A 24795-nucleotide genomic window follows, 5' to 3' on the forward strand; every position below is an offset into this window, starting at 1 on the left:
GGTGATAATATCTTGGACTTGGTATTATCCAACATGAGCAACCACTGCAGCACACTTACGGTATCATCATCACTGGTAAGAGCCGACCATAAAGTGGTCACTTTTGAAGTCACCATCTCCCCAGACCCCCTCTAGTTAGGGTCAAACAAAAAAACTTCTCCAAAGCTGATTACAGCCTCCTGAGGGATGGTATAAACAGCTTCACAGCCCCCTCCCCCACTGTAGGAACTAGCACCAATGTCCAAATTTACACCAAAGTACTATACAAGCATTTATATAGATGCATGGAATCAGGAATACTTGACAGGACAAAATCATCCTCCGCAAGGAAGAGTAAACCTGTCTGGTAGATATCTGCAATAAATGAACTATATAACAAATGGAAAAAATGTTGTACAGGACCAACTGCCCAGATGGAAGCAATCTCTCCCTAGCCTGAATAAGCAAATAAGAGCACTAGTGAAATTCTCTAAAGCCAACTTTGAGTCCAAATTGGCCTCATCTACTAGAGACAACTGCAAGTACTTCTTCACATATGTTTGCAATCTCAAAGGAAGCACCCAGATCTGTTCAGAACTGGTGGTCAAGGACACCACATACACAAATGCTGTAGATATAGCCAATCTACTGGCTGACAGATTCAGCAAAAACTTCTCCCCTCTGTCCCCCCATCAGTAAATCAGGACATCCCCAGTACCTGCCCCCCCCCCCACCCAGTATCTCTAGGGAACAGGTCATCACTGCCCTCTCAAAGGCAAAAAATACAGCCTCCATGGGACCCGATAACATCCCAGGCTGCATCCTACCTGAACTCAGGCACGAACTTGCAGCACCATATTCAACCAAAGCTTGAGTACCAGCTTTCTCCCAGCCAAATGGAGGACAGCCACTGTCATCCCTTTACACAAAGCTGGAGTGTCCACTGATCCAGGAAATTATAGACCCATTAGCCTAACTAGCCTGATCTGCAAGGCCATGGAACGGATTATCATGGACCTCATTAACAGGGACAGTGGCAAACTCCAAACACTCAACCCCACACAGTTTGGCTTTGTCAAGTGGAGGTCATCGAGTCCGTTAAATCTGGTCAACTTCTTTGAGACAGTTACCAAAGCCATGGACAAAGGGAAGATGGTGCACACTGCCTACCTTGACCTGGCCATAGCCTTCGACACTATTCCCCACTTGGGCATAACAGATAAACCGTCTCAACTAGGCATCAATCCATATGTTACCAGATGGGTAGCAAACTGGCTCACTGATAGAACCCACCTAATCAAAATAGGGGAAGCCACCTGACGCAGTAGACCCGTAACGAGCGGCATACCCCAGGGATCAGTCTTAGGGCCTCTGTTATTCAGGACATACTTGTTTGAGGTGCAGGCCAAAATCAGTGGGCTATGGCTGACCAAGTTTGCAGATGACTGCAAGCTGGGCGCAGTCATCAATTTCCCAAGTGATGTGGACATCCTCCAAGAGAGTCTCACCCAAACAAATGACTGGTGCCAGAAACATAGCCTCAAGCTGAATGCCAAAAAATGCATCATCAAGAGTGACGCTCCCACATATTATCACATTAATAACAACATCCTAAGTATGTAATCAGAAGTGAGGGATTTGGGCACCCAGGTTGATAGCAACCTGACTTTTGACCACCATGTTGTTTCTGTTGTATGGAAAGCTTTCTACATTGCCCACCTCATAAGTAAGGGTATCTCATCCAGGGGCAGAGGTCATAACATCCCTGTATTCTTCCCTTATAAGGCCAATTATTGAGTACAACTCCCCCTTCAGCATGTACCTTGCAAAGCGCATGCAGCAGCTGCAGACCACAGAGGTTCCTCACCAGGAGAATCCAGGGCCTCAAACATCTACCCTACACAGATAGGCTAAAAGTCATGTCCCTCTACTCAGTTTCATACAGACTCCTCAGAGGTGACCTCTGTCTGGCATACAAAGCAATCTCAGACCCCATCTTGATGGGACTGCTGCAAATCAAGTTCCACTTGCACAACCTGTAAGAACGACCTCAACCTGGTCTGTGATATCAACAGGACTTGTTGGTGGGACAGATTTGTGTCCCAGAGACTTCCTCATCTGTGGAATAGACTCCCTCTCCACATCAGAGTACCCCATTATCCCTTTTTAAGCCCAACCTGGATGGGAAACAGAAAATACACCCCTGGGATTCCACTTGTGTCCCTGCTGGACAGGGGCTTTGGGGGCTGACTTGTCTAAACATGGGTTAAACTCTTGGCTAGGCTTATAAAGGCATCAAGGCCAATAGCCTAGTAACTTCCTATGATAAGAATCCCTTTTTCATTTACAAGAAATACTCATACAAGAACGGTCAAGAGCCTACACTAAACCTCTCAATAAAATATTCCAGTCCAAAGTAACTGAGGCAGGAGAATACAAATTTAAGTTTTTGTTTATTTTTGACAAAATTTTCTGAAGAAACAAACAGTATTGCTAGCAAAAAAAAATTCTAGGAATGGGCACAGTTTTCTGGTTAGACAGAGTGGACTTGGTAGCCTGAACTGGTAGAGAACGACCGAGAGTATAGTTGGCTAAATAAAATTACAGCTACATGTGTTAGTCAACATGTTACTTATAGATTCAAATTTGGTGTGGGTAGTACCATTTACAATGAGTTCAGAATACAGCATGAACTTATTTAGGGTTTTACATACATAGCTAAAAATGGCCTTGTGGATATATTTAGTGTGGGTGGCTATTCTGTACTCATAGGCATACTTGGTGCTTTTCATGGTATTCTTGAGTTCCTTATTAATTTAGATAGATTTTTTTTTTTGAGTAGAAGTAGCAAGATTTTGCATAATTCTAAAAGCTTATATTTCTTGTTATATAATTTATTGATACAATTATCTCACCAGTTTGGATATTGCTTATGATTGAAGGCGCAGTGTTCTCGCGTCTATATTACATTGGAGCTGATATAATACAAATTCGAGCGCCTCTCACGGTCACCTCACTTGCCTTCCTCAACATATATCTTTTGTAACCCCCGGCTTTAAGATTTTAACGCCAATTGCTTATTTTTACTATCCCTGACCTTATAAGTTAGAGTTCTTATTAAGCATTGTATTTGTTTGGGTCTTTCAGCTTTTCCCGGTTAGGGGTCGCCACAGCGGAACTCCGGTCCGCTAATGATTGGCAGTAAATTGTTACGTACTGGCTTGCCGGGCCTAACGCACTGTACGCACAACCTTCAGCGAAGGAACGCCATTCATACATGTAGCCACACAAAAGACGCTCTAACTGAGAATCGAACGGGCAACGTCTAAGTGTGAGGCGACAACGATACCGCAGCACCGCATAACTATGCTTTGTGGTACTTTTATTAGCTTCTTAAACAGTTACTGGAACACCATCTCCCTGACGCAAAAACAAATCCATCCACGTTACGTTTCAAGTATATTTTCTGCAGCATCTGGAAAACGGCTGTCTTACACAATTGTTCTCTCATCTGAATATTCCTATTGTTTATCTAAAACGGGTACAGAAAACGTCTGATTTTGCAAATATTAACACACCCCTTTAAAATAATTGTTACTTCAGAGAGTTTTGGGTAATAACTCCATTGTTTTCATAGAAATACGTAAATAAACTAATTCCAAAGTTACGCCTACGGTTAGAGCTCCTGCCATTATCAGTATCTCTCCAGGTTAATTCTCTACTTCGTCTAGGTCTGATACTACTGGTTATTAAATATCAAGACTGGTAGGTCATCCAAAATTAACAGCCATAAACACTAACTCTTGTATAAGTAACATTTAATACGAAAAGTAAAAGCTTCAAAAATATAACTGGAAACATTAAATATAAATCAACTAACAGTTGTAAAAAAAAAAAAAACACTCAATACAGGAAGTCTTTACGACACCAGACTCCGCCACATGGTAAACCTTCTCCAATTAAGAGTCGCGGTGTGTGTTGACGGTAATCTGTCAGTTGAAGTTGACAGGAGAGGAAAAGGGGAAAGTTGTAAGGTTGCCGTAAAGAAGAGTGAATACCGGAACACTTCCTAGTGCTGACGCCGCCCGTGGTTTTGGAAACAACCAGGAGGTTGTTGAGAGGACCTCCGAGGCTGTTGTCATTGCTGAAGTCTTTGCGATGGGTAACACCAACAGTAACAGTAGTGGGGATGAGGAGGAAGTAGAAGTTGGTAGCAGCGGAGCGGTAGCAGCAGATGGTACTGCAGTTTCACCTACTGTTGTTGCCAGCACAGATGGGTCTGCACTAAATACCGGCCTGCCCAGTTCGGAGGTGCTACTGTCACAGTCTGTGCTGCGTGAAACGGCTGCTCGGCTTAATGATGTAGTGGCAGCTGAATCTGCCGTGACCCGCAATCACAGCGCCTTGATCCGCTGGCTGGAGGAGAGACATACCCGTGGGGAAGAGGTTATTACTCAGGAGCAGTACTGCGAGATGTTGGAGAACCGGTCCTGCACCAGGGAGGAATGTGAAGAGGTGAGTGACAAAAAAAGTATCTGTGAGACTGTGTTTACACTCTTCTGTCAGATCCATTGTGTATAATCTCAGCACCTGGCGCCCATTGTAAAGTATAATTTCAGAAACACAGTGACTCTAGACCAAACTTTTGATTCTAGAAGTTGGAGAAGCAGTAGCCACACACTGCACTGAATGGATTTCATTCATTGGGTTAATGTATATAGTGAGAGAGTTTTTTTGTTAAGCGAAGATAGATTTACTTTAATCGGCTTTTTGTAGCTGTGTGAATTACTCATGACTCGCGAGAAGATCAGATAAAGTAGTAAAAAGTTGTGCAAGACTCGCTCTGTTCGGGTTCTATGGAATTTTACTTGTGATTTTAGAGCTTGCGGTTCGTTCCATCCGCTTTCATGTTTGCAGTATTTTGGCAACATTTAATGCTTTATAAATTATTGGAGAGCAAGTAGATGCAGTTGCCACTAGCCAGATTTTGTAAAATTTGGTTAAAATAATTGTTTTTCTTTGCGGGTGTAATGACGTTTATGTAATGTTTTTACTTTTAATGTACTTGGGAGCCGTCATGCAACCCGATGAACAGTTTAGTTTGCTTGTCAGCCTCTTATCTTTTGCCGAGATTGGTACAGCTTTCCTTGTTCCTTTCAAACTGAGAATTATTATTCATTATTTATCAAAGCACTTTACCTGTAACTTTTGATGTACAGCAGGATGTTAACCCATGAACAACACTTATATGACCATTGTCACTTTCAATACATTTTATATTATTTTGCATCACCATCTTCATCGCTTTATCACACCATCATTGTTATATTTTAATAAATAGCAAAGGCATCAGGTGGATTAAATGGCTGCAACCTTGTGCTTATTGATAGTTACTGCCAGTGACCCTGACTGATTGAAGCCAATTGTTTGAGATGTGCACAAGGCAGGAATTTCAGGGAGGCCATGTCTTTATTTCATAGTAGCGCCCTAAAGCCTACATAGCAACGGACAACACTGTCATATCTGGCCCTTCCAATTACCCTTGCCCACAGCTTAACATAACATTTTTTTAACTCTGTTCTTCTGGGCCACCTTAAAATCTGCCAAGGAGCCATTGTCGAGCTGGTTAGTCCTCTGGCAACAATCCCTTGAGGCTGTCTGGCCCGTGGGAAGCCCAGCTGAAGAGTCTTGAGACCTACCCCTCCCCCACTTACCTTGGTCTGCCGTACTTTTCCTGGCTTCCGCTAAGCACATTTCCTATAGCTCTAAGTGTAGGTCCTTCCGTGCTAAACCTACTTTTAACTCTGTATAGAAAACCTGCATATCACCTTCTGACGAATGAACTCCACCCCCATCATACCTTTCTGTCCACCTAACCTAAATACCAGAGTGAGGAACGTGTACCCCACTTGTGTTCCTTAATAACCTATCCATAGTATTATTAACTATTCTCCTCATTCTCTCTACTGGTTCAGTTGACCTGGCCCCCTTCACTTACTTCTCTGTACCATCCTGACCCACCTATAATAGCCTGTGGCCAGTGTTTGTGTATATAATTTACCTCCTGCACAGTCGATCTGACCAAATCTTTAATTGGAAGCTAGTGAGCATCATTTCCCTCTAAATGCAACACAATGGTTGTGGGAGGTTATTTCGGCTGCTTGCTGCAAAAATTGCCCAAAGCTGATGCCATTGCATGCCTGACATTCTGACCCAGATAGCTTCTCAAGAATCTTGATTCCACCTTTTGTAAGGATTAATCCAATCTAACATGGACCCAATGATTGAGCTTCCAAATGCACTTCCAATCTGTTGATGTGTGAACTGCAACACAAAAACAAGAGTTAAATCTGTTCATACTTCACATAGGTTTTATAGGCATTGGACTTCACCTGCCAGTCTGTTGATGCCAACCCTGATGGCCCCCATTGTGTGCGCAGGTGAAACTGTCCCTATCCGAAATTAGTGTAATGTATATCCCTGTGCCTAAGCCACACAACTTCACAGCTTCCTGCAACACTGCCCTCACTTGTAGAATGCCCCCTTGATGATGACAAATAATGGATCTTCTAGTGTAACTTTATGGTTGAGATTTTCCAAAAGGACTGGCCAGATTCCATTCCCAACCATTTAGGGTAATAACTCTTACCCACTGACCTATTCCTTGCTGATCCTTTTTGGACTTAGTCACATAAACCCACGTGTCCTCCCTGACAAATGTGCATGCATCAAAGGCAATACTGACCATTGATTTACTTCTTGTTTAGTTGAACAGTCTCCATCCATCTAAAGGCCCCATAAAAGGTCAGCAGAAAGGCAGTCCTAAATAATGCTACTTCATATGTAGAAGAGCAGACTTCTAGGATGGCAAACCAAAGTTTCCATAATACTACATGTCCTATGTAGTACTAGTTGTCTCGAATCTTAGGAGTTTGCTTTCCTCAACCTTTAAATATGGAGAGAATTTGAAATTAATTTGCCAAGTCCCTTAACTCTAAAGCCTAATGAAGCCAACTCAAGGCTGACCATGTTCTGTTGGCTAGCCCCAAACTCCACCCTTTTTCCTTTATTACCAAAATACAAGCCCTAATTTGGTGATGTGGGGTTGATCATGCTGGATCCCAACCCCTGCATAGCCCAGTCTGCAAAAAATGCTGTATGCATTTAATATACCATACCTTTCTCCTTCCACTGAGGGCATTACACATAAATCACAATACTCATCTGTTCATAAGGCCCACAATTGATCTGGCACTTGGTCCGGGGTTGGATTTGCATTTGGAGCCAGCAACCTGAACTGTGGTCACTGTAAACAAAAAGGCAATCTGCCAATGAATTGTCCATGCCCACAACATGTTGTGCCTTAGCTGTCACATTCGGTGTTAAGCACTTAAAAGTAAAATGTCTCCTCAATCTGCCTAACACCTAGTTGATTATTCACTATGCTGTTATTATCAGAACAAATACAAACCACCCTGTTCTTTTTCTGTTCCCACATATTTCTAAGGCCACTGCCACTGGGAAAAACTCCATCTCTGAAACTGAAGTACTTGCCCTGTCCATAACCTCATTTGGGCATGCCACACTGCACCACTACCCATGAAAATAACCCCAAGCGGTGTTTACCCCAGTGGTGTCTGTAATAACCTCAAGTGGAGGTTGGATGTCATTCTTCTGCAATATTGCCACCATATTGTAATCTGGAAGAAACCTAACCACACCTCTATATCCTTTTTCATTTCTTGTGATATCCTAATTCAGTAATGCAGCTTCTGCATTCCAACCTCTTCACAGCTTCCCACCAGAAGAGTGTCTTGAGTACATTTTAAGAATTAAGGATTACTATGGGAAGTTGTATCCATATAAAATATAAAATAATAAATAATAAGATCTGCACTTATGAGAAGCTGGGTAGATCTAATGGCTGTTTTCATGTTTTTGTAATGCCAGTCCGGAAAATGTTCGACTCCACATTGGCGAATGGTAGTGTGCAGTTGCTAATGTGGAGTTAGCATTCTGATACCAGATCGCACTACAGCAAGGACTAAGAAATACACCATTTTTTCACTGTAGTGTGATATATAAATAAAATATATACTTGGGTCCTCTTCAGAAACCTGAAATCGCACTTACCCAAATTTTAAAAGACTGAGACGAAAAACCTGAAATCCTTGAAGACTGACCTCTCGGAACACCGGCAGATCATTAGGCAAGTAACCACTTAGGCCAGCATGTTGACCTTTGCCCCTTACCTCTGCTGCAGTGCAATCCCGGAGTTGGTAATTTAGTTAGGGGGGTGTATGGTCAAATTCCTCCACATGGGATGGTTTTCTTTGCTTCGGTTTTAGTGTGTTTGCGGGGTTGGGCGAGTGGTTACTTACCTCTAGTGATCTGTCGTTGTTCCGAGCAGTCAGTCTATTTGATGTACTGAAGTAGACACGTGTGTGTGTGTGTGTGTGTGTGTGTGTGTGTGTGTGTGTGTGTGTATATGTGTGTAATATATGTTTAAATAATTGTAAAAACGTCTGTATACATGCACAAGTATGTGTAGTTTATAAATAAGTATAAAAATTCTACCTGTCTTCTGATAACCTCTTTTAACCATTTTAATAAAAACATCCAAGGCCACTTTCGAGAGAAAAATTGCACAAGCAACAAAAGATAATCATAAGGCTTTCTTTAGTTATGTTAGAAACCTGGGTGGCAACTCCCTGATATGCTCAGAGTTGGTCCATAATAACAAAAAATACACTGAACCCTCAGACATTGCCAACATCCTAGCAGTCGGGTTCAGTGCAAACCCCCCCCCTTCCCCAAAAGAACAAATATCTATCCCAGCAGAGTGTTGCCTCCCTGACATCTCAGATGCCCAGGTGAGAGCCGCCCTCTCCAAAGCAAAAAACACAGCATCAATGGGACCGGACGGTGTCCCGGGCTGCGTGCTACATGAACTCCAAGAAGAGCTATACACTCACATAAAGCTGCTATTCAATCTTAGCCGTACTACAGGATATGTACCCAAAGAATAGCGTACAGCAACAGTAGTCCCACTCCACAAAGGAGGCACCTCTACGGACCCTGGAAACTACCGCCCCATAAACCTGACTAGCTTGGTCTGCAAAGCTATGGAGAGGATCATTATGGAGCTCATAAACAAAGACATTGGGGACCTACAGACACTGGATCCTACCCAATTCGGCTTTGTCAAGGGCAGATCCTGCCTCCTGAACCTGGTAGATTTCTTTGAAATAGTTACCAAGGCCATTAATGAGGGTAAGGTGGTCCACACAGCCTACCTAGACCTCGCAAAAGCCTTTGACACAGTACCCCACTTGGGCATTGTAGACAAACTCTCCAGCCTAAATACAAACCCCTATGCCATACAATGGGTTGCAAACTGGCTGAAGGACAGAACCCACATGGTCAGAATTGCTGGAGCCATGTCAGACTCTAAACCAGTTACAAGTGGCGTCCCACAGGGCTCAGTCCTGGGACCTCTCTTATTCTGAATATATTTTTCTGAGGTACAGGCTAACACGGGAGGACTGTGGCTGACCAAGTTCGCAGATGACTGCAAACTGGGCGCCATAATTGACTCTCCAGCTGACACAAGTATCCTCCAAAAGGGTCTCATAGAGACTGATAACTGGTGCCAGAGTCATGGCCTTAAACTAAACGCCAAAACGTGTATAGTTATACCCTTTGGCAAAAACAAAGTGCCCACAAATTACCACATAGGAGGTAATCCATTAAGTACAGAAGAAGTAATTAGGGACCTGGGGACCCAAGTTGATAGTAACCTCTCCTTTGACAACCACATTGCCAAAGTGGTTAGGAAGACCTTCTATATAGCTCACCTTGTCATGAAAGGATTCACATCTAGATCAAGGGAGGTCATTGTGCCCCTTTACTCATCCCTCATCAGGCCCATAATTGAGTACAATGCCCCATTTGGGATGTATCTTACCCGCAACCTGCAGCAACTAGAAAGACCCCAAAAGTACCTCACTAAGAGGATCAAGGGACTTAAACAGATGCCATATGCTGCTCGGCTAAAGAAACTCCAGCTCTACTCAGTTGCATACCGCCTTCTCAGAGGCGATGTATGCCTGATGTACAAAGCCATGTCCAACCCTGAATTAATGGACATGCTCCACCTCAGAAAATCCAAATCCCTTAGAGCTACGCGATTGAGTGACTTGAACCTCAGCACAGAAATAAATAGGTCATGCTGGAGTGACAGATTCATAACCCAGAGGCTCCCTTCACTCTGGAATAGAATCCCAGTCCATGTTAGGCAGAGCCCCTCACTGACTCTCTTCAAGAAAAATCTTGACGAGTGGATGGAAGATCGTAGGTTTACTTTACTTAATGTTAGTATTTTGGAGCATGTCCGAGTTATTAAAAATAAGATTAAAAATGCTTATGTAAACACTGTGGTTCGTATCGATTTTTAATGCACTTATTTTTTTTATAGAAATGAAGTTCTTTAATCTTTTAGCGGAGATAATCGGGAAAATATCTATGCAAACCCTTTCAAGCAACAAGCCTAAACCTGCTGGTTGTATACTTGGAAGCCATACATGTCGTTTCTTTTAAACTGGGAGGGGAGACTGGGAAAAATCAATCCTTTGTAACCTCTGATAAAGTCTTACAGTTATCATGCAGTATTTTATATGTCCTAATTATCAATTTTTAACAACTGCTTCTGTTCTAGATTCATCTAAAAGCTTTACCGGAGCAAGTATTATACTTTAAAATCCCCATATTCCTTTCTCTTTGTACTCTGAGATCAAGCCCTGGTAGGAAGGCAGTCTATGGCCTGCAATCCAAATGTCTACTTGGCCTCATTCCAGTGTGTATTACTTCTCCTGCTTGAGTTACTTGCTCCCAGTATTTTCTTTCCTTTGTCAGGATTCCCCAGTAAATTCTAGCCCCCCCCCCCTGCCTATTTTCTGTACCCCTACTTGCAGTCATACCTATTGGCCAAATCTTCTTTCTCCATTCTCATATTGGCTTAGTTCTTATAATACTTTCTGCTATTTTTATGAGTGTAATGTTCTATATGATTATTATTCTCATTAAAGATCTGCATCCAAAAATCCACTCTCTATTTAGTGAACTTTACCTTTGTTTCATCATCATCCGTTTTCCACTTTGAATTAGTACTTTCTGCTTGTGATCTGTATATGAACCCTAACTGTGTAGCTGCAAAATATCTGTTCAAATCATGTAAACCTGAATAACATTGTATTAACTGTTTGCTGTCTTCTCGCATATCCTCCTCCTGAGATAATGGAAGCCTTTTTAATCTATATATTTCTAAGTAATTGTGTCCTATAAATAAGTGATATGTATGAACTTAACTAGTCAAACACATGCTTGCGTTGTGCTGGAAACTGGCTGTAACATTCCTCCAAAAATGGGGTAGCCCTTAAACTCTAAGGATCACTTACTAAGTTGGCTGTCTTTTCTCTTGATCAGCAGATAATGTTACTTAGTCTCCTCAGCTTCCTGGTTTCTGCATTCAGTAAATAAAAGAAAACCTGCTCAACTTTGTGCCTCATTATTAATTGTTCTATACTAGCTATAAACTTATTGCTCTCTGTAATTGACCTAAGGGTGGGAAGCATAAAATATGATACACCAGGACAAACTAATTATCTTCCACCACAAAATACTTCCTTCCCCTTCCTACCTTCTACGAGCTTTCATGTTCCACCACCAAATATCCTACAGCCCTGCAATGTCTTGCTCCCTTCTCGATTCATACTTTCCCACTACCCGCCATCAGTAAAATACAGATTTCTCTACTTATTCATGCTACTTCGCTCATCCTCTATTCTTCTCCTTCTACCATGGTTATAACTCTCAGCATCTCTCCAACTCTGTCCCAACCACCCATCAATACTTCTTAAACTCTCCACATATATTGCACCAAACCTATATAATGATGCCCCTCACCTTTACCCTAAATATAGACTGATTAACTTAATTTCAACTGAAATAAAAAATATAGTAGAATAATACTCTCCAAAAACCAAGAATCAATAATAGCGCAATATAGGAGGAGATATTCACCCTACTCCTGCTCCACCTATTACAGCCAGCATTAAGGCAATCGCTTCCAAACAATATTCTAACTCATAGTGGTTAACCCTGGTAATTGACTTTTGCTGCCATAAGTTGGTATTAAACCACATGCCTGGATTGCACAACACAAACTTGACAATCTCTCTCTCTCTCTCTATAAATGAAACCTGACATAAACAAATTTAAAAATTGTACCCCCTCCCCAACTACATCATCATCCATAATAACAGCATAAAGAGAAAAGATGACCATATCGCTTTAACAATTTCCTAAAAACTACCAAATTTCCTCCCTATACCAAACCAATACCAAAACTGGGTTCAACAGAGCTTCTTCTTACCTGCGTGAAAAACGGATATAAACAAATATGTATTATTATAGCAATAACCCACGCCTGGGTGTGGGTAATGCTGGATTTACCCACGGTTGGCGTGGCTTCACCCTCGGGACCAAACAAAGCCAACCGTAGGTAAATCCAGTATTACCCACACCCAGAAGTGGGTTATTGCTATTATACAATGACATTATTTAAGAAAAGAAATAATTACTTTTCTTTTTTTTTTTTTTTTTAAGTCTTTGATACTATGGCTGAAAAGCTTATCTTTAAGCGCTGCACAGTGTGTGACCATAAGCTCTTCCCAGTGGATGGCCACACTCTGTGTGTGTTCTGCTTAGGTGTGGCCCACCTTAATGTGGAGTGCTCCATCTGTGCGGGGTTCAATACCCGAGCTTTGAAGGATAGAAAGGCCAAGTTAGCCCTCAAAGGTCTTCTGCCTGCCACCGATCCTCCTTCCTCGTCTTCGGCTTTAGTCACAGCAGCTGCGGTGGCTGCTTCTCCCGCTGGCTTCCCCTCCCTCCCAGGCTGAGATTCAGACTCCTGCATCTAAGCCTGTGGTAGCAGAGGAGAGGTAGAGAGCAGGAGAGAGAGTCGAAGACCAAGGAAAAGAGGAAGAGGTCCCCGGACCTCTTGTCCCCGAGTAAGTCTGCATGGACCCGTAACTCCCCTCTGTTCCGGTCTCTGAGGTTCTCCTGGAGCCGGAGGAAGCACGTTCATTCTCCCGGGCCTTGGTTCCCCGACCGACCAGGTCAGAGTCCGTGGCCTTGTCTCGGTCAACCCATTCTTTATCGGACATTGATCTGGATAAGATTGAGGCGCTTTATCTGTACCACAGATCCAGATGGGGGTCTTGCCAGCCCCCCCTCCCTCAAGAGAAGGGAGCTCACTTTCCTTTTTTCAGTCCTTTTCTCCTTCCCCGATCTGACCTTCAGATTCAGAGTTCTCTGATCCGAGGTTGGTCTTGGTCAGGGGGTCTGTGCTGATGTTTCTTGCATCCTTGACATCGATAGTTAGCTGGAGCATCTCCGATCCGACCAGTTAGGATCCTAGCCGCTCTCTGAGCCGGAGCCTGGGTGTCTGATCCGACATTATCGGCCCAGGTTCCCTCCCTTGGAGCTCCGTCCACTTCGGGTCTGGCTCCGATTCTCGCGTCGGATCCGGTGAGACTGGCCTCCTTATTAGCTTCCCAGGAGGTCCGCTCTCCTTTGGCGTTCCATGTGATAGAACAGGTCCTCTCTGTCGTATCGAGACCCCTGACTGCCCCCTCGGACTCCACCCAGACACCCTCGGCTCTGTCTACGGTCCCCATAGGGACAGCCTGTGCCAGAAGAGCCCCAGACGGTTTCCCCAGAGGAACAGATGGCTTGCAAGCACTCCCCAGAGAGTCCCACAGGAGATATGCCTCACAAGCATACGTGCAAGAGGAGGCACTTGGACTCCCCCAAGTCCCTAACTGAGGACATGGATTTAGATGATGGGGAGCGCTCCACAAGATCACCTCCCAACGATGCGTCTTTTGGAGACATCATTCAGATCCTGTGCCAGTGGGAGGTTGGTCTGCCACCAAGTCCTCCTCTGAGTCTGTGTTTTCTGGAGGCTTTCTGCATGGGCCCTTCTACATCTTGGGCATTCCGTCCCATGGATCCTTTAGTGGATTTGATCACCTCGCGGGTGTGGGAGGAACCAGATACCATGGAGCCGATCTCCAAGCTCCCTAAAAGTTCCGAGTCCCCCTGCTGACAGGCCTTCCTGGAACAAGGGCTCCCAGTGGACATCATGGTGGTAGCAGCTGCCATGAAGAAGGAACTTTATTAGGAAAGTTCCTCGGTCCACCCTCCTGACACAAGTATGATGGACCGCCTAGGGGAGCGGGTGTATGCTTCAGGTACCTTTTCAATAAGGGCGCTGAACTACTTGGCCCATGTCACGAGACTCTAACGCGACCTAATGAAGGAGCTGGAGGAGTCTCCACCCAAGTCCATGTCGCAGGAGGACAAGGCTTCGTTCTTCGCGAAAATGGCCACTCTGAGAGCAGTATCAAATACGTATATGCGACTCCTCTCCCATGCTATGGAAGGAGCGGCTGGGTGTGCCGTGTTCATGAGGTGCAACGCCTGGCTCGGGTTGTGCCAATTCACTGAACCCTTTAAGGTGTCCTTTCCCAATGCCCCTTATGACGGCTCGACTCTTTTCGTTAAGACCGTCAAGGAGACACTAGTCAAGAGACCCTCAAAGGTCCTTTTCCCAGAACCAGAGAGGGCAAAAGAAGATGTGGTTCCGGAAGTCTCAGTATTCCTCTGGACACTCTGGGCTCTTCTTCCCCTAGATGCAGAGGGGGACAGAATGGACGCTGGCCCAGAGGCCGAGGGGATCCACAAAACTTTGGGTCTCAAACCATTCCTGGGCAGACCCGGGCAGCAACCCTGAGGGGTTTCCTGGCTGCTCTACTTTAGAGGCAGTCGGGGAACGATTGTCTTTGCACCCAGCGGCATGGGAGTCCATAACAGCAGACCGCTGTATGCTTCAAATCATGTCTGAGGCTATTTTATCCCCTTCGTGGGTTCCCCCATACCTCCCAACTCCTGGATGTTCCACCCATGCAAAGGGAGGCAGCAGCACAGGAAATTTCCAAGCTGCTAGGAAAACATCCATCGAAACCATCCCCCCAGATCAGTCTGGATCGGGCTTCTACTCCAGGTTCTTTTTGGTGCCAAAGAAAATGGGGGACTTAAGGCCCATCCTGGACCTCTCTACCCTGAACCTGTCAGTTGCCAAAGAAAAGTTCCGGATGGTCACACTGCAGTCCATCATGCCATACCTGCAAGAGAGCGACTGGATTTGCTCATTAAATATCCAGGATGCTTACTTTCACACAATAATGCACAGACGCTCCAGGAGGTTCCTCCTTGTCCAGGTAGGGGCCAATCACTATCAATTTTGAGCCCTACCCTTTGGTCTCACCACATCCGCCAGGGTGTTTACCAAAGTGATGGTGGTTGTAGCGGCTCACTCGAGGCTTCAGGGGATTCAGGTCTATCCGTACCTGGACGATTGGCTCCTCACTGCTCCCACCAGATGTCTACTTTCCCAAACCAGGGATTACTTTCTGACACTTGCCCTGAGTTTGGGTATCACAATCAACACAGTCAAGTCTCTACTAGAGCCTGTACAGGTGATAGATTACATTGGTGCTAGGATAGACACACTACTGTGCAAAGTGTTCCTCAGAGAGAGTTCAAAACCTTAGGATACATGTCTCCCTAATTTACCGATGTTCTTTGTGTTTCACTGTTGCAATCATTACGTTTGGGTTATCTGCTTGCAGTAGCCCTCAGTCGGCCTGATTAACAAAGTCTTGGGTCCTGCGTCGGTTGCTGTCCCTTATTCCATGACGTCAGGTCGTCAGGGGTATAAAACATGCAGCCGATGCCATTACATCAGTCCTTCTTGCCGTGCGGTGCCTGAAGCAGAAGCAGTTCGCAAGTGCTGGTCAGCCGACTCCTGAAATTTTCTTTTTCGAGTTTCAGAACCAAAGTCTTCAACTAAAGCTAAATACCCCGTTGTGGAAACTCTTTCTTGCTCCTTACCGATGTCACTAAAAGTTAATAATTGCATTACTTGTGTAAAGCAAATACCTCACAAAGATTTTCATTCATACTATATTCCTTGCCTAGGCCCTGACCACGACATACCTTGCTGTTGGTTTTGTGCTTTATTTAATTGGCGCACTGCCCGTCGTCGGTATATTTTCGCCTCTAAATATTTCGATTCTCTGTTTAATTATCCAGAAATGTCATCAGTTAGCCATCCGACTACCGGGATTCTGAAAAAATGCAAAGATAAAGACAGGCCGCCGAGGTCCAAAGCTGCCGATGACACTTCTCCTAAGCCACTTGCCAGTTCGCAGATACTCAATGAGGCACTTTCGCAGCCCCTGATACCTGCTACTTCTGATTCACAGGCCTCTACTGAGACCCATTCATAGTCCGGTATGCCACGAGATGCTTCAACTGTGGAACCTGCAGATGTCTTTACCTTGGATGGGTCCGGAGCCGCTGTGCAGGCACCAGCTTCTGAGGGTGTATTCAGGCCTACGGACTTGCATATTAAACTAACGCCTCCTTCTTCATTTATGCCTAAATCTCGAACCATGTTTAAGAAACCGACACCCAGGCCGCATGCTCAGGCCTCTATGCCTAAAAAACAAATTATAAGAATGGTTGAAGATCTTATAGCTCTAATCGGGGGAAGCCAACCTCCCCCTTCTAAGAGACCTAGGACTGAAGTTGTTTATTAATCTTCTGACCAGTATTCTGATTTTTCTGATGATCTGGATTTGCCCTTATCTACTTAAGAGGATTCTGATGCAGAAGACTCTATTCCCTCTGCTTTCCCTCCAGAGGATTTTTCTTTTGGTGAAAACTTGCATACTCTGTGAGCATTTTTACTGGGAAAGCCAGGATTTTTCTGATTCAAAAAAGAGGTTTAGGGATTTCTTACTCTTGCCTCAGCATAGGCCTTTAGCTATACCTCCTGTACTAGACATTGTTGATGATGTCTTTTCGGAATCTAGTTTGGCCCCCAATTCTTTGTCTCCTGCTCCCAGAAAACGTGACCGATATTACAGGGTTCCTGATTCACACAAGTTTCTTTTTAAAAATCATATAGTGGATCCAGAAACTCTTTCACAGGGACCCAAGGACATTAAGGCTTCTACTGCCAAAAATCCTACCCCTTCTGATAGAGACTCCAGGGTGCTGGATAGATGGAGTAAGAAGGTTTACACTTCTCCACCCTTGGCCATTAGGGCTTTAAACTGCCAGTTTCATATGTTAAAGTATCAACAGCATGTTCTTGGATTGCTTAAACAGAAAATGATGTTGATTCCTGGCTGTGCTGAAAAGAAGGCATTACAGGATTTAATGCCTTCTGCTGAACAGGTTGGAAAACATACTTTGCAATGTGGATTTGATTCATTAGAGGCCTTTTGCAGGGCTGCTGTTACTGGGTCTGTGCCCAGAAGGCATGCTTGGCTTAAGGAGCAATCCTTGCCTGATCATGTTAAAGCTAAACTGTTGGATGCTCTCTTAAATCAGGACCACCTGTTTGGCAACAAGGCAGAGGAAGTTCTTAAAAATATGGAAGATAAAGCTAAATCTATGCAAACTGTTAAAGATTTCTTACAAGTTCAGCCTCCTAGATTTAATGGGCACTGGCCCTCTAAGAATTGGTCCTTTCCAGCTCCTTCCAAACCCAGACACAGCTGAAACCCCAGGTTTCAGTCCCAGGGGACACACAAGTCTAAGCAGTGGGGGGTTTTCACACCCAAATCTGGTAGTAGTAAGACTCCCCCCTATGGAAAACTGTCTCAATGACTTGCTTTTAAAACTTCCAAGCACTTCTTAATTGAATGCTTTTAGGCGGAAAGATTGGTCTGCAGGCCAGGAACTGGGAACTCATTACCCAGGACAAAGGGGTTTTAAATATAGTGTCCCAAGGATACAGATTTCACTTCCACACATTATCAACACCAAGCGGGTGGCCAGATCTACCCCCAAAGTACTCTGTCTTAAGCATGGGGGCTATTCAGTTGGTACCAGAAGAGGAAAAGGGACAAGGTTTCTATTTGAGACTTTTCCTAGTACCCAGAAAAGGCAATACATGGCTTCCTATCCTGGACCTTTCTACTCTAAACACCTTTCTGGTGATTCCAAAATTCAAAATGCAGACTCTTCACCCGCTGCTTCCTATGTTAGGCAAAGATGCATGGTTGGCAACACTAGACTTAAAAGAAGCATACCTGCACATCCCTATCAGGGAGTCTTGCAGAAGATACCTACGCTTCAAAGCAGGCTACATGCACTATCCGTTCTCTGCACTGCCCTTTGGCTTACCTACTGCACCCAGGATATTCACAAAATGCCTAGCTCCAGTCATTGCATTTTGCAGGCAAATAAATATTCAAATATACACATACGTGGAAGATTGTCTAATTCAGGCAAAAAGCCAGGACATACTTTTTAATCATCTGGCCTTTGTTCAAAGGGTACTGACTTGTCTAGGGTACACCATAAACGAAAAGAAATCACACCTGGTACCCTGTCAACAAATTATATTCCAGGGAGCAAGCTTGAATACAACTTCCCAGATGGCTTTCCTCACGTCAGAGAAACGGATTCATTTGACAACCTACTTCAAACAGGTGACCACAAAAACCCAGTTATCTGCAAGGCAAATACTGCAAGTCTTTGGGGTTCATGGCCTCCTGCATTCTTCTAATTCCATATGCAAGACTGCATATGAGGAAACTATAATGGTATCAACATTCACAGGATCTAGAAGCAATGATTCTTGTCATACCTTGCCTACGCCTAGAGTTCCTTTGGTGGGCAGAGGCCTGCCACCAAAACAGGGGACTACCATTCACACTACCCCCTGCCGCCCAAAGCTTAACAACAGACGCATCAGACTATGCATGGGGGGGGGGGGGCTCACCTGGCAGGGAAGTGCATTCAGGGCAAATGGAACCCAAGTCAAATGCACCTGCACATAGAGCATTCTGTACAGCTAACATTTCCTTTTGATTTGACCGCCTTCAAAGACCACATTCTTCCAGGACAACTAATGGTAAAGACGGACAACACCACTGTCATGTGGTACATAAACAAGCAAGGGGGGGTACGTATTCTTATCCCCTCTGCAGACTAGCCATGGCATTGTGGAACACAACCTTGAGCTACCAAGTGAATCTACAAGCTCAATTCCTGCCAGGAAAACTAAATACACTGGCAGACGGACTAAGCAGAAACCTCATGGACCCACACGAGTGGAAATTGGAACTAAGGATTTTCAACATGTTGACAAGCAAATGGGGGAGCCCAGATATAGACCTGTTTGCCTCCCCAGAACCATCATTTGGACAAATTTTGCACAAGGATTCCCCACAAGCTAGCTTGGAAAGTGGATGCTCTGTCCTTTAGCTGGAAAAACGTGTCAGTTTATGCCTTTCCTCCTCTGCCTCTACTCTCCATGGTACTACTAAAGATCAAACAGGACAAGCCAAGGATGATTTTAATTGCACCAGACTGGCCACGCCAACACTGGTATCACCTATTGCGCAGTGTGTTACGCTTGGCCCCATGGCACCTGCCTCAGACTCCTTCCCTGTTGTCTCAGCAGGAGAACCAGGTCCTGCACCCTAAGCTGCAAACCCTGAACCTAGCAGCCTGGCTAATTACCTAATCTCTCCTTTACCATCCCTCAGTAAATCAGTGATGGATATCATTTTAGAGGCAAGGAGGCCTAGTGCTAGAAAATCTTATGCTGCAAAATGAAAAGATTTTGTGCCTGGAACCAGTCTCGGGGGATGAGCACAGCACTGCCCGATTTACCTCAGATTCTGCAATACTTGACTGAGATGCTTCATTAGGGCTTGTCCTTTTCCTCCATCAAAATTCATGCCTCAGCCATTTCAGCTCATTATAGCACAGACCCCTCCCCTCTTCTCTCACCCACTGCTCAAGCAGTTCCTCAGAGGGGCCAAAAAGTTAAGGCCACCCAGGAGAGATCCTACTCCAGCTTTGGACCTTAACTTTGTCTTGGAGAAACTCACTCTTCCTCCTTTTGAGCCAGCTACTGCAGATTTAAAATTCCTTTCCTGGAAAACAGCTTTCCTTTTAGCAATCACTTCTGCAAGAAGGGTATCTGAATTACAGGCCCTTATGGCAGTGGAGCCTTTCATCATCTTTCATGTGGACAGGGTATCCCTCGGAACCAATCCTTCCTTAATGACCAAGGTGGTATCCAGTGTGGCTCTTAATCAGTCCATTAATTTGCTTACCTTCTTTCCTAACCCACAGATCAAAGGGGGACAGATACTGCACTCCTTAGATGTGCACAGACAACTTGGATTCTACTTGGACAGGACTAAATTTCAAAGGAAATCTGAACAACTGCTGATGGCATTTGCTGCAGGGACAGAGGGGAAAGCTATTTCAAATCAAACCATTTCAAAATGGATAGGCCACTGCATTCATTTCTGCTATAAGCACCATGGAAAACTTATCCCACAGGGCATCGGACTCCATTCAGCCAGGGCTGCGTCTACCTCTGCAGCCTTTCTCAGGGGCGTCCCTACTAGGGACATCCTAGAAGCTGCTACCTGGAGTTCTGTACATACTTTCACCAAACATTATCACAAGCTGGTTTTGCCACTGCAGTCTTGCAGGGCCTTATAGCTGGACCTAATTCTATTTAAATTCCTCCTCCCAATCTTAGCTTTGGGAATCTACCCAAATATAATGACTGCAACAATGAAACACGAAGAACATAGTACAGTTGTGTACACTTAACATAAATGTAGATGTTTGAGTGTATTTATTTATTGTTGCAGTCCTGGTTACCCTCCCTCCAGCCCCCTTTCTTCTTTTTGCTATACCTCTACTCTCACTTACTGTGCTCAAAAAGCCTTTTGGTGTATTTGCTTTTTTGTTGGAGGTATATCCTTGTATTTATAGATTTTAATTGCTTTGCATTAGTGGGTCACCTGACATCTGGGGCAAGAAAAACTGATGTAATTTCATCTGCTGCATGTTTTATACCCCTGACGACCTGATGTCATGGAAGAAGGGACAGCAACTGATGCAGGACCCAAGATTTTGTTAATCAGACCGATTGAGGGCTACTGCAAGCAGATAACCCAAATGTAATGACTGCAACAGTGAATACACTCGGAACATCTACATTTATGGTAAGTGTACACAACTGTACTTTCTCACCTCTTGACAGCAGAATCCGTGTTGAGGGCCCTAGGCTCGATCGTTGCGACCATAACTCTCCTTCCATGTGCTTGGCTACACATGCGGATTCTTCAGTGGACACTAGTGGTTCAGTGGTCCCTGTTGGATTTACCACTAACCTATGCTATCCACCTGAGTCGTGTGTGTCAGTCATCCCTCATATGGTGGATGAGCTCTCCGAACATTTTGGAGGGTTGATCCTTTGTTCCAGCCTCGGCCCAACCACAGTGACCATGGATGCCTCCCAACTCTGGTGGGGGGACATTGTTCGGGCAGGACAGTCCAAGGCCTGTTGTCCGCCTTAGAGACCAGCTTGCATATCAATGTCCTAGAGATGAGGGCGGTCCTTCTAGCATTGCAGGCCCTTCATGCCTATCTTCCTCTAGGGACGATTGCCATTCAATCAGACAACATGTCAGTAGTCTGGTATATCAACAAACAGGGAGGGACCAGATCTTATCCCCTTTGTCGCAAGGCCATGAGAGTGCAGGAATGGGTGATCTTCACCAGTCACTTTCTCATCGCAACGCACATTCCAGGACGGTCCAACATTCTAGCGGACAGGCTAAGTTGTCAATTCTGATGCCTTACAAGTGGTCTCTGAATCTATCGGTAGCGGAACAAATCTTCAGCGAGTGGGGTCAACCTTGCTGCGATCTCTTCACATCTCCTTGCAACATGAAATACAGCAGGTTTTTCGCTCTGAACCCCCTGCTGGGGGAGTCCCCCAGAGATGCTGCAGTTCATGCTTGGCCTCCCAGTCTTCTGTATGCTTACCCGCCAGTTCCTGTCATCCCGAGGTTTTTGCAGAAAGCTTGTTGACTGGGGAGCAAGGTGATCCTCATTGCCCCATTCTCATCTCGCTGGGTATGGTTTCCCTTCCTTTGGGCTCACCTTCTGGCTCCACCTCGGATTCTAGATCCCATTCAGGATCTGACTTCACTCCCATCGGGAGTACTTCATCCGAGTCTGGCCAGCCTGAAGCTCACGGCTTGACTGCTCCAGTTCCCGTGATTGCTAGGACTCCCGGACTTTCCTCCTCAGTTAAGTCTATTTTGGTAGTTGCTCATAAGTCTTTTACCAGAAAGGTTTATCGCAGCAAATGGAAATGTTTTTCTTTCTGGGCCTCTCAGAGGAGTTCAGATCCTTTTACGTCTCCTATTTCCACCATTCTTGATTTTCTAGCTGATATTTTCCAGCATGGAGCTAGGTCTTCTACTATCAAAGTTCAGTTGGCTGCCATTTCTCATTTTCATGTGGGTGAGTATTCTGCATCCTTGGCATCTTCTAGACCGTGTAAAGCCTTTATTAAAGGCACTTTTTTGCTACGCCCCCCCGGTCAAAGATCCTGTGCTCCCGTGGGACCTTTGTGGATGTTCTTCGTGTTTCACTGTTGCAGTCATTACATTTGGGTAATTCTGCTGGCAGGTTGCCCTCAATCGGCCTGAATTCCAAAGTCCTGGGTCCTGCGTCGGCTGCTGTCACCCCGTCCCTGACGTCAGGGGTATAAAAGATGCGGCCGATGCCATTTTCTTTAGTCTTTCTTGCCACGCGGTGCCTGAAGCAGAAGCAGTTTGCAAGTGCCGGTCGGCCGACTCCTGAGATTTTTGCGTTCAAGTTTCAGATCCAAAGTCTTCAATAAAGCTAAGTACCCCGTTGGGGAAACTTTTCTTGCTCCAGGCCGATGTCAGAAAAAATAAATAATTGTATTTCTTGTGGAAAGCAAATACCTTATAAGTACTTTCATTCTTACTGTGTTCCTTGCCTAGGCCCTGATCACAGTGTTTCTGTTTGTCAGTTTTGTGCTAGATTTAACCAATGCACTATTAAGCATTGGCATGATTTTGCTTTAAATTATTTTGGACGCCAGTTTAATTATCCAGAAATGGTGTCCGATAGCCATCCGACTACCGGAGTTCACAAAAAACACAGAGAAAAGGAGAGAGATAGACAACCGAGACCTAAAACCGATGACAAAGCTTCTCCTAAGCCAGTCGCCAGTTCTCAGTGAGGTGCTTTCGCAGCCCCTGACGCCCGCTACTTTAGAAGTCGCAGGCCGCTACCGACTCCCACGTGGAGGCGGCCATGCTGCTGCAAACTCAAGGTATTGGAGCCTCGGATACTATTCCTTCAGATGGGTCCGGAGCCGCTGAGCAGGCACCGACTACTGAGGGTGTATTCAGACCTAAACATCTCTACATTAAACCGACTTCAGCTTCAAAGGCAAAGACTAAAGCACCTTCTAAAGCAAAGAAACTCAAGAGCAACGTGGACAGGCCTCTATGCCCAAAAAACAGATGCTCAAAATGTCCGAAGACTTGATTACCTTGATCAGGGGTTCCCATCCCCCTCCTGATAAGAGGCCTAGGCAAGAGACTGACTATATGAATCTTCAGATCAGGTTTCTATTTCTTCTGATTCCTCTTCTGATCAGGAATATTCTCTTCCCCCCTATGAGTATTCTGATGCTGAAGAATATATACCTTCAGCTTCTCCTCCAGAGGACTATTCTTTTGGGGAAACCTTGCATACCATGAGGGAGCATTTCCACTGGGAGAGCCAAGATTTTTCAGAATCTAAAAAGAGGCTCAGGGATTTCCTTTTACTACCTCAACACAGGCCACTAGCCATTCCACCTGTGTTAGACATTGTAGATGATGTGTCTTCGGAGTCTAGTCTTACCCCTGACTCCTTACCTCCAGCTCCTGTTAAGCCTGACCGATATTACAGGGTTCCTGACTCCTCATAATTTCCTTTTTAAAAACCCTGCTGCAGACCCAGACACTATTTCACAGGGTCCCAAAGGAGTTAAGGCTTCCGCTGCAAAAAACCCTACCCCCTTCTGACAGAGATTCTAGGGCACTGGATAGATGGGGAAAAAAGGTTTACACATCTGCTACCTTGGCTATACGGGCCTTAAACTGTCAATTTCATATGCTCATATATCAGCAACATGTTATGGCATTGCTTAAACAGAAAATGTTATTAAACTCTGAATGTGCAGAAAACAAGGAAATGCAGGATTTATTGCATGCAGCTGAACAAGTTGGAAAGCATACTTTGCAATGTGGTTTTGATTCTTTGGAGGCCCCCTGCAGGGCTGCAGTTATGGGCTCTGTAATTAGGAGGCATGCTTGGTTAAAGGAACAAAATCTGCCTGATCATGTCAAGTTAAATTATTAGATGCACCTTTACAGCATGATACTTTGTTTGGTGTTAAGGCAGAAGAGGTGTTAAAGAGAATGGAGGACAAAGCTAAATCTATACAAACTGTCAAAGATTTCTTACAAGTACAGCCACCTAGGTTTAGTAGACACTGGCCTACAAAGAATTGGTCCTTTTCCTGTGTCAGACAGACCTCAAAGGGGCAGATCCAGATGCCCTAGAGACCGATCCCAGGCGCAAGGTTCATACAGGTCAAAGCAATGGGGGTGCTTCTACCTCCAAAGTTGGAGAAGCCAAATTACAACCATACAGGAAACAGTCCCAATGACTTCCCCCTGCCTGCACCAAGCACTTATCTCCTGGCAGCACCCTTAGGGGGAAAATTAGCACTTTTTTCTCAAAATTGGCACATTATAACCCAGG

The 24795-nt window shown here is 44.7% G+C and overlaps 1 protein-coding gene across 1 annotated transcript in view; it reads left to right on the forward strand.

Annotated features, from left to right (window-relative positions):
• Nucleotides 1–3585: 3585 nt before the first annotated feature.
• ZZEF1 (zinc finger ZZ-type and EF-hand domain containing 1) overlaps nt 3586–24795 on the forward strand; it is a gene marked incomplete in the record, with an annotated part of 3903331 nt that continues 3882121 nt past the window's right edge. Inside the window, 1 exon segment of the mRNA XM_044082903.1 lies at nt 3586–4494. Coding sequence (XP_043938838.1) covers nt 4138–4494 — 357 coding nt within the window.

This window comes from Protopterus annectens, chromosome 9.part0, assembly GCF_019279795.1.
Source record: "Protopterus annectens isolate FY-2018-M chromosome 9.part0, PAN1.0, whole genome shotgun sequence".
In the NCBI taxonomy this organism is placed as follows: Eukaryota; Metazoa; Chordata; order Ceratodontiformes; family Protopteridae; genus Protopterus; species Protopterus annectens.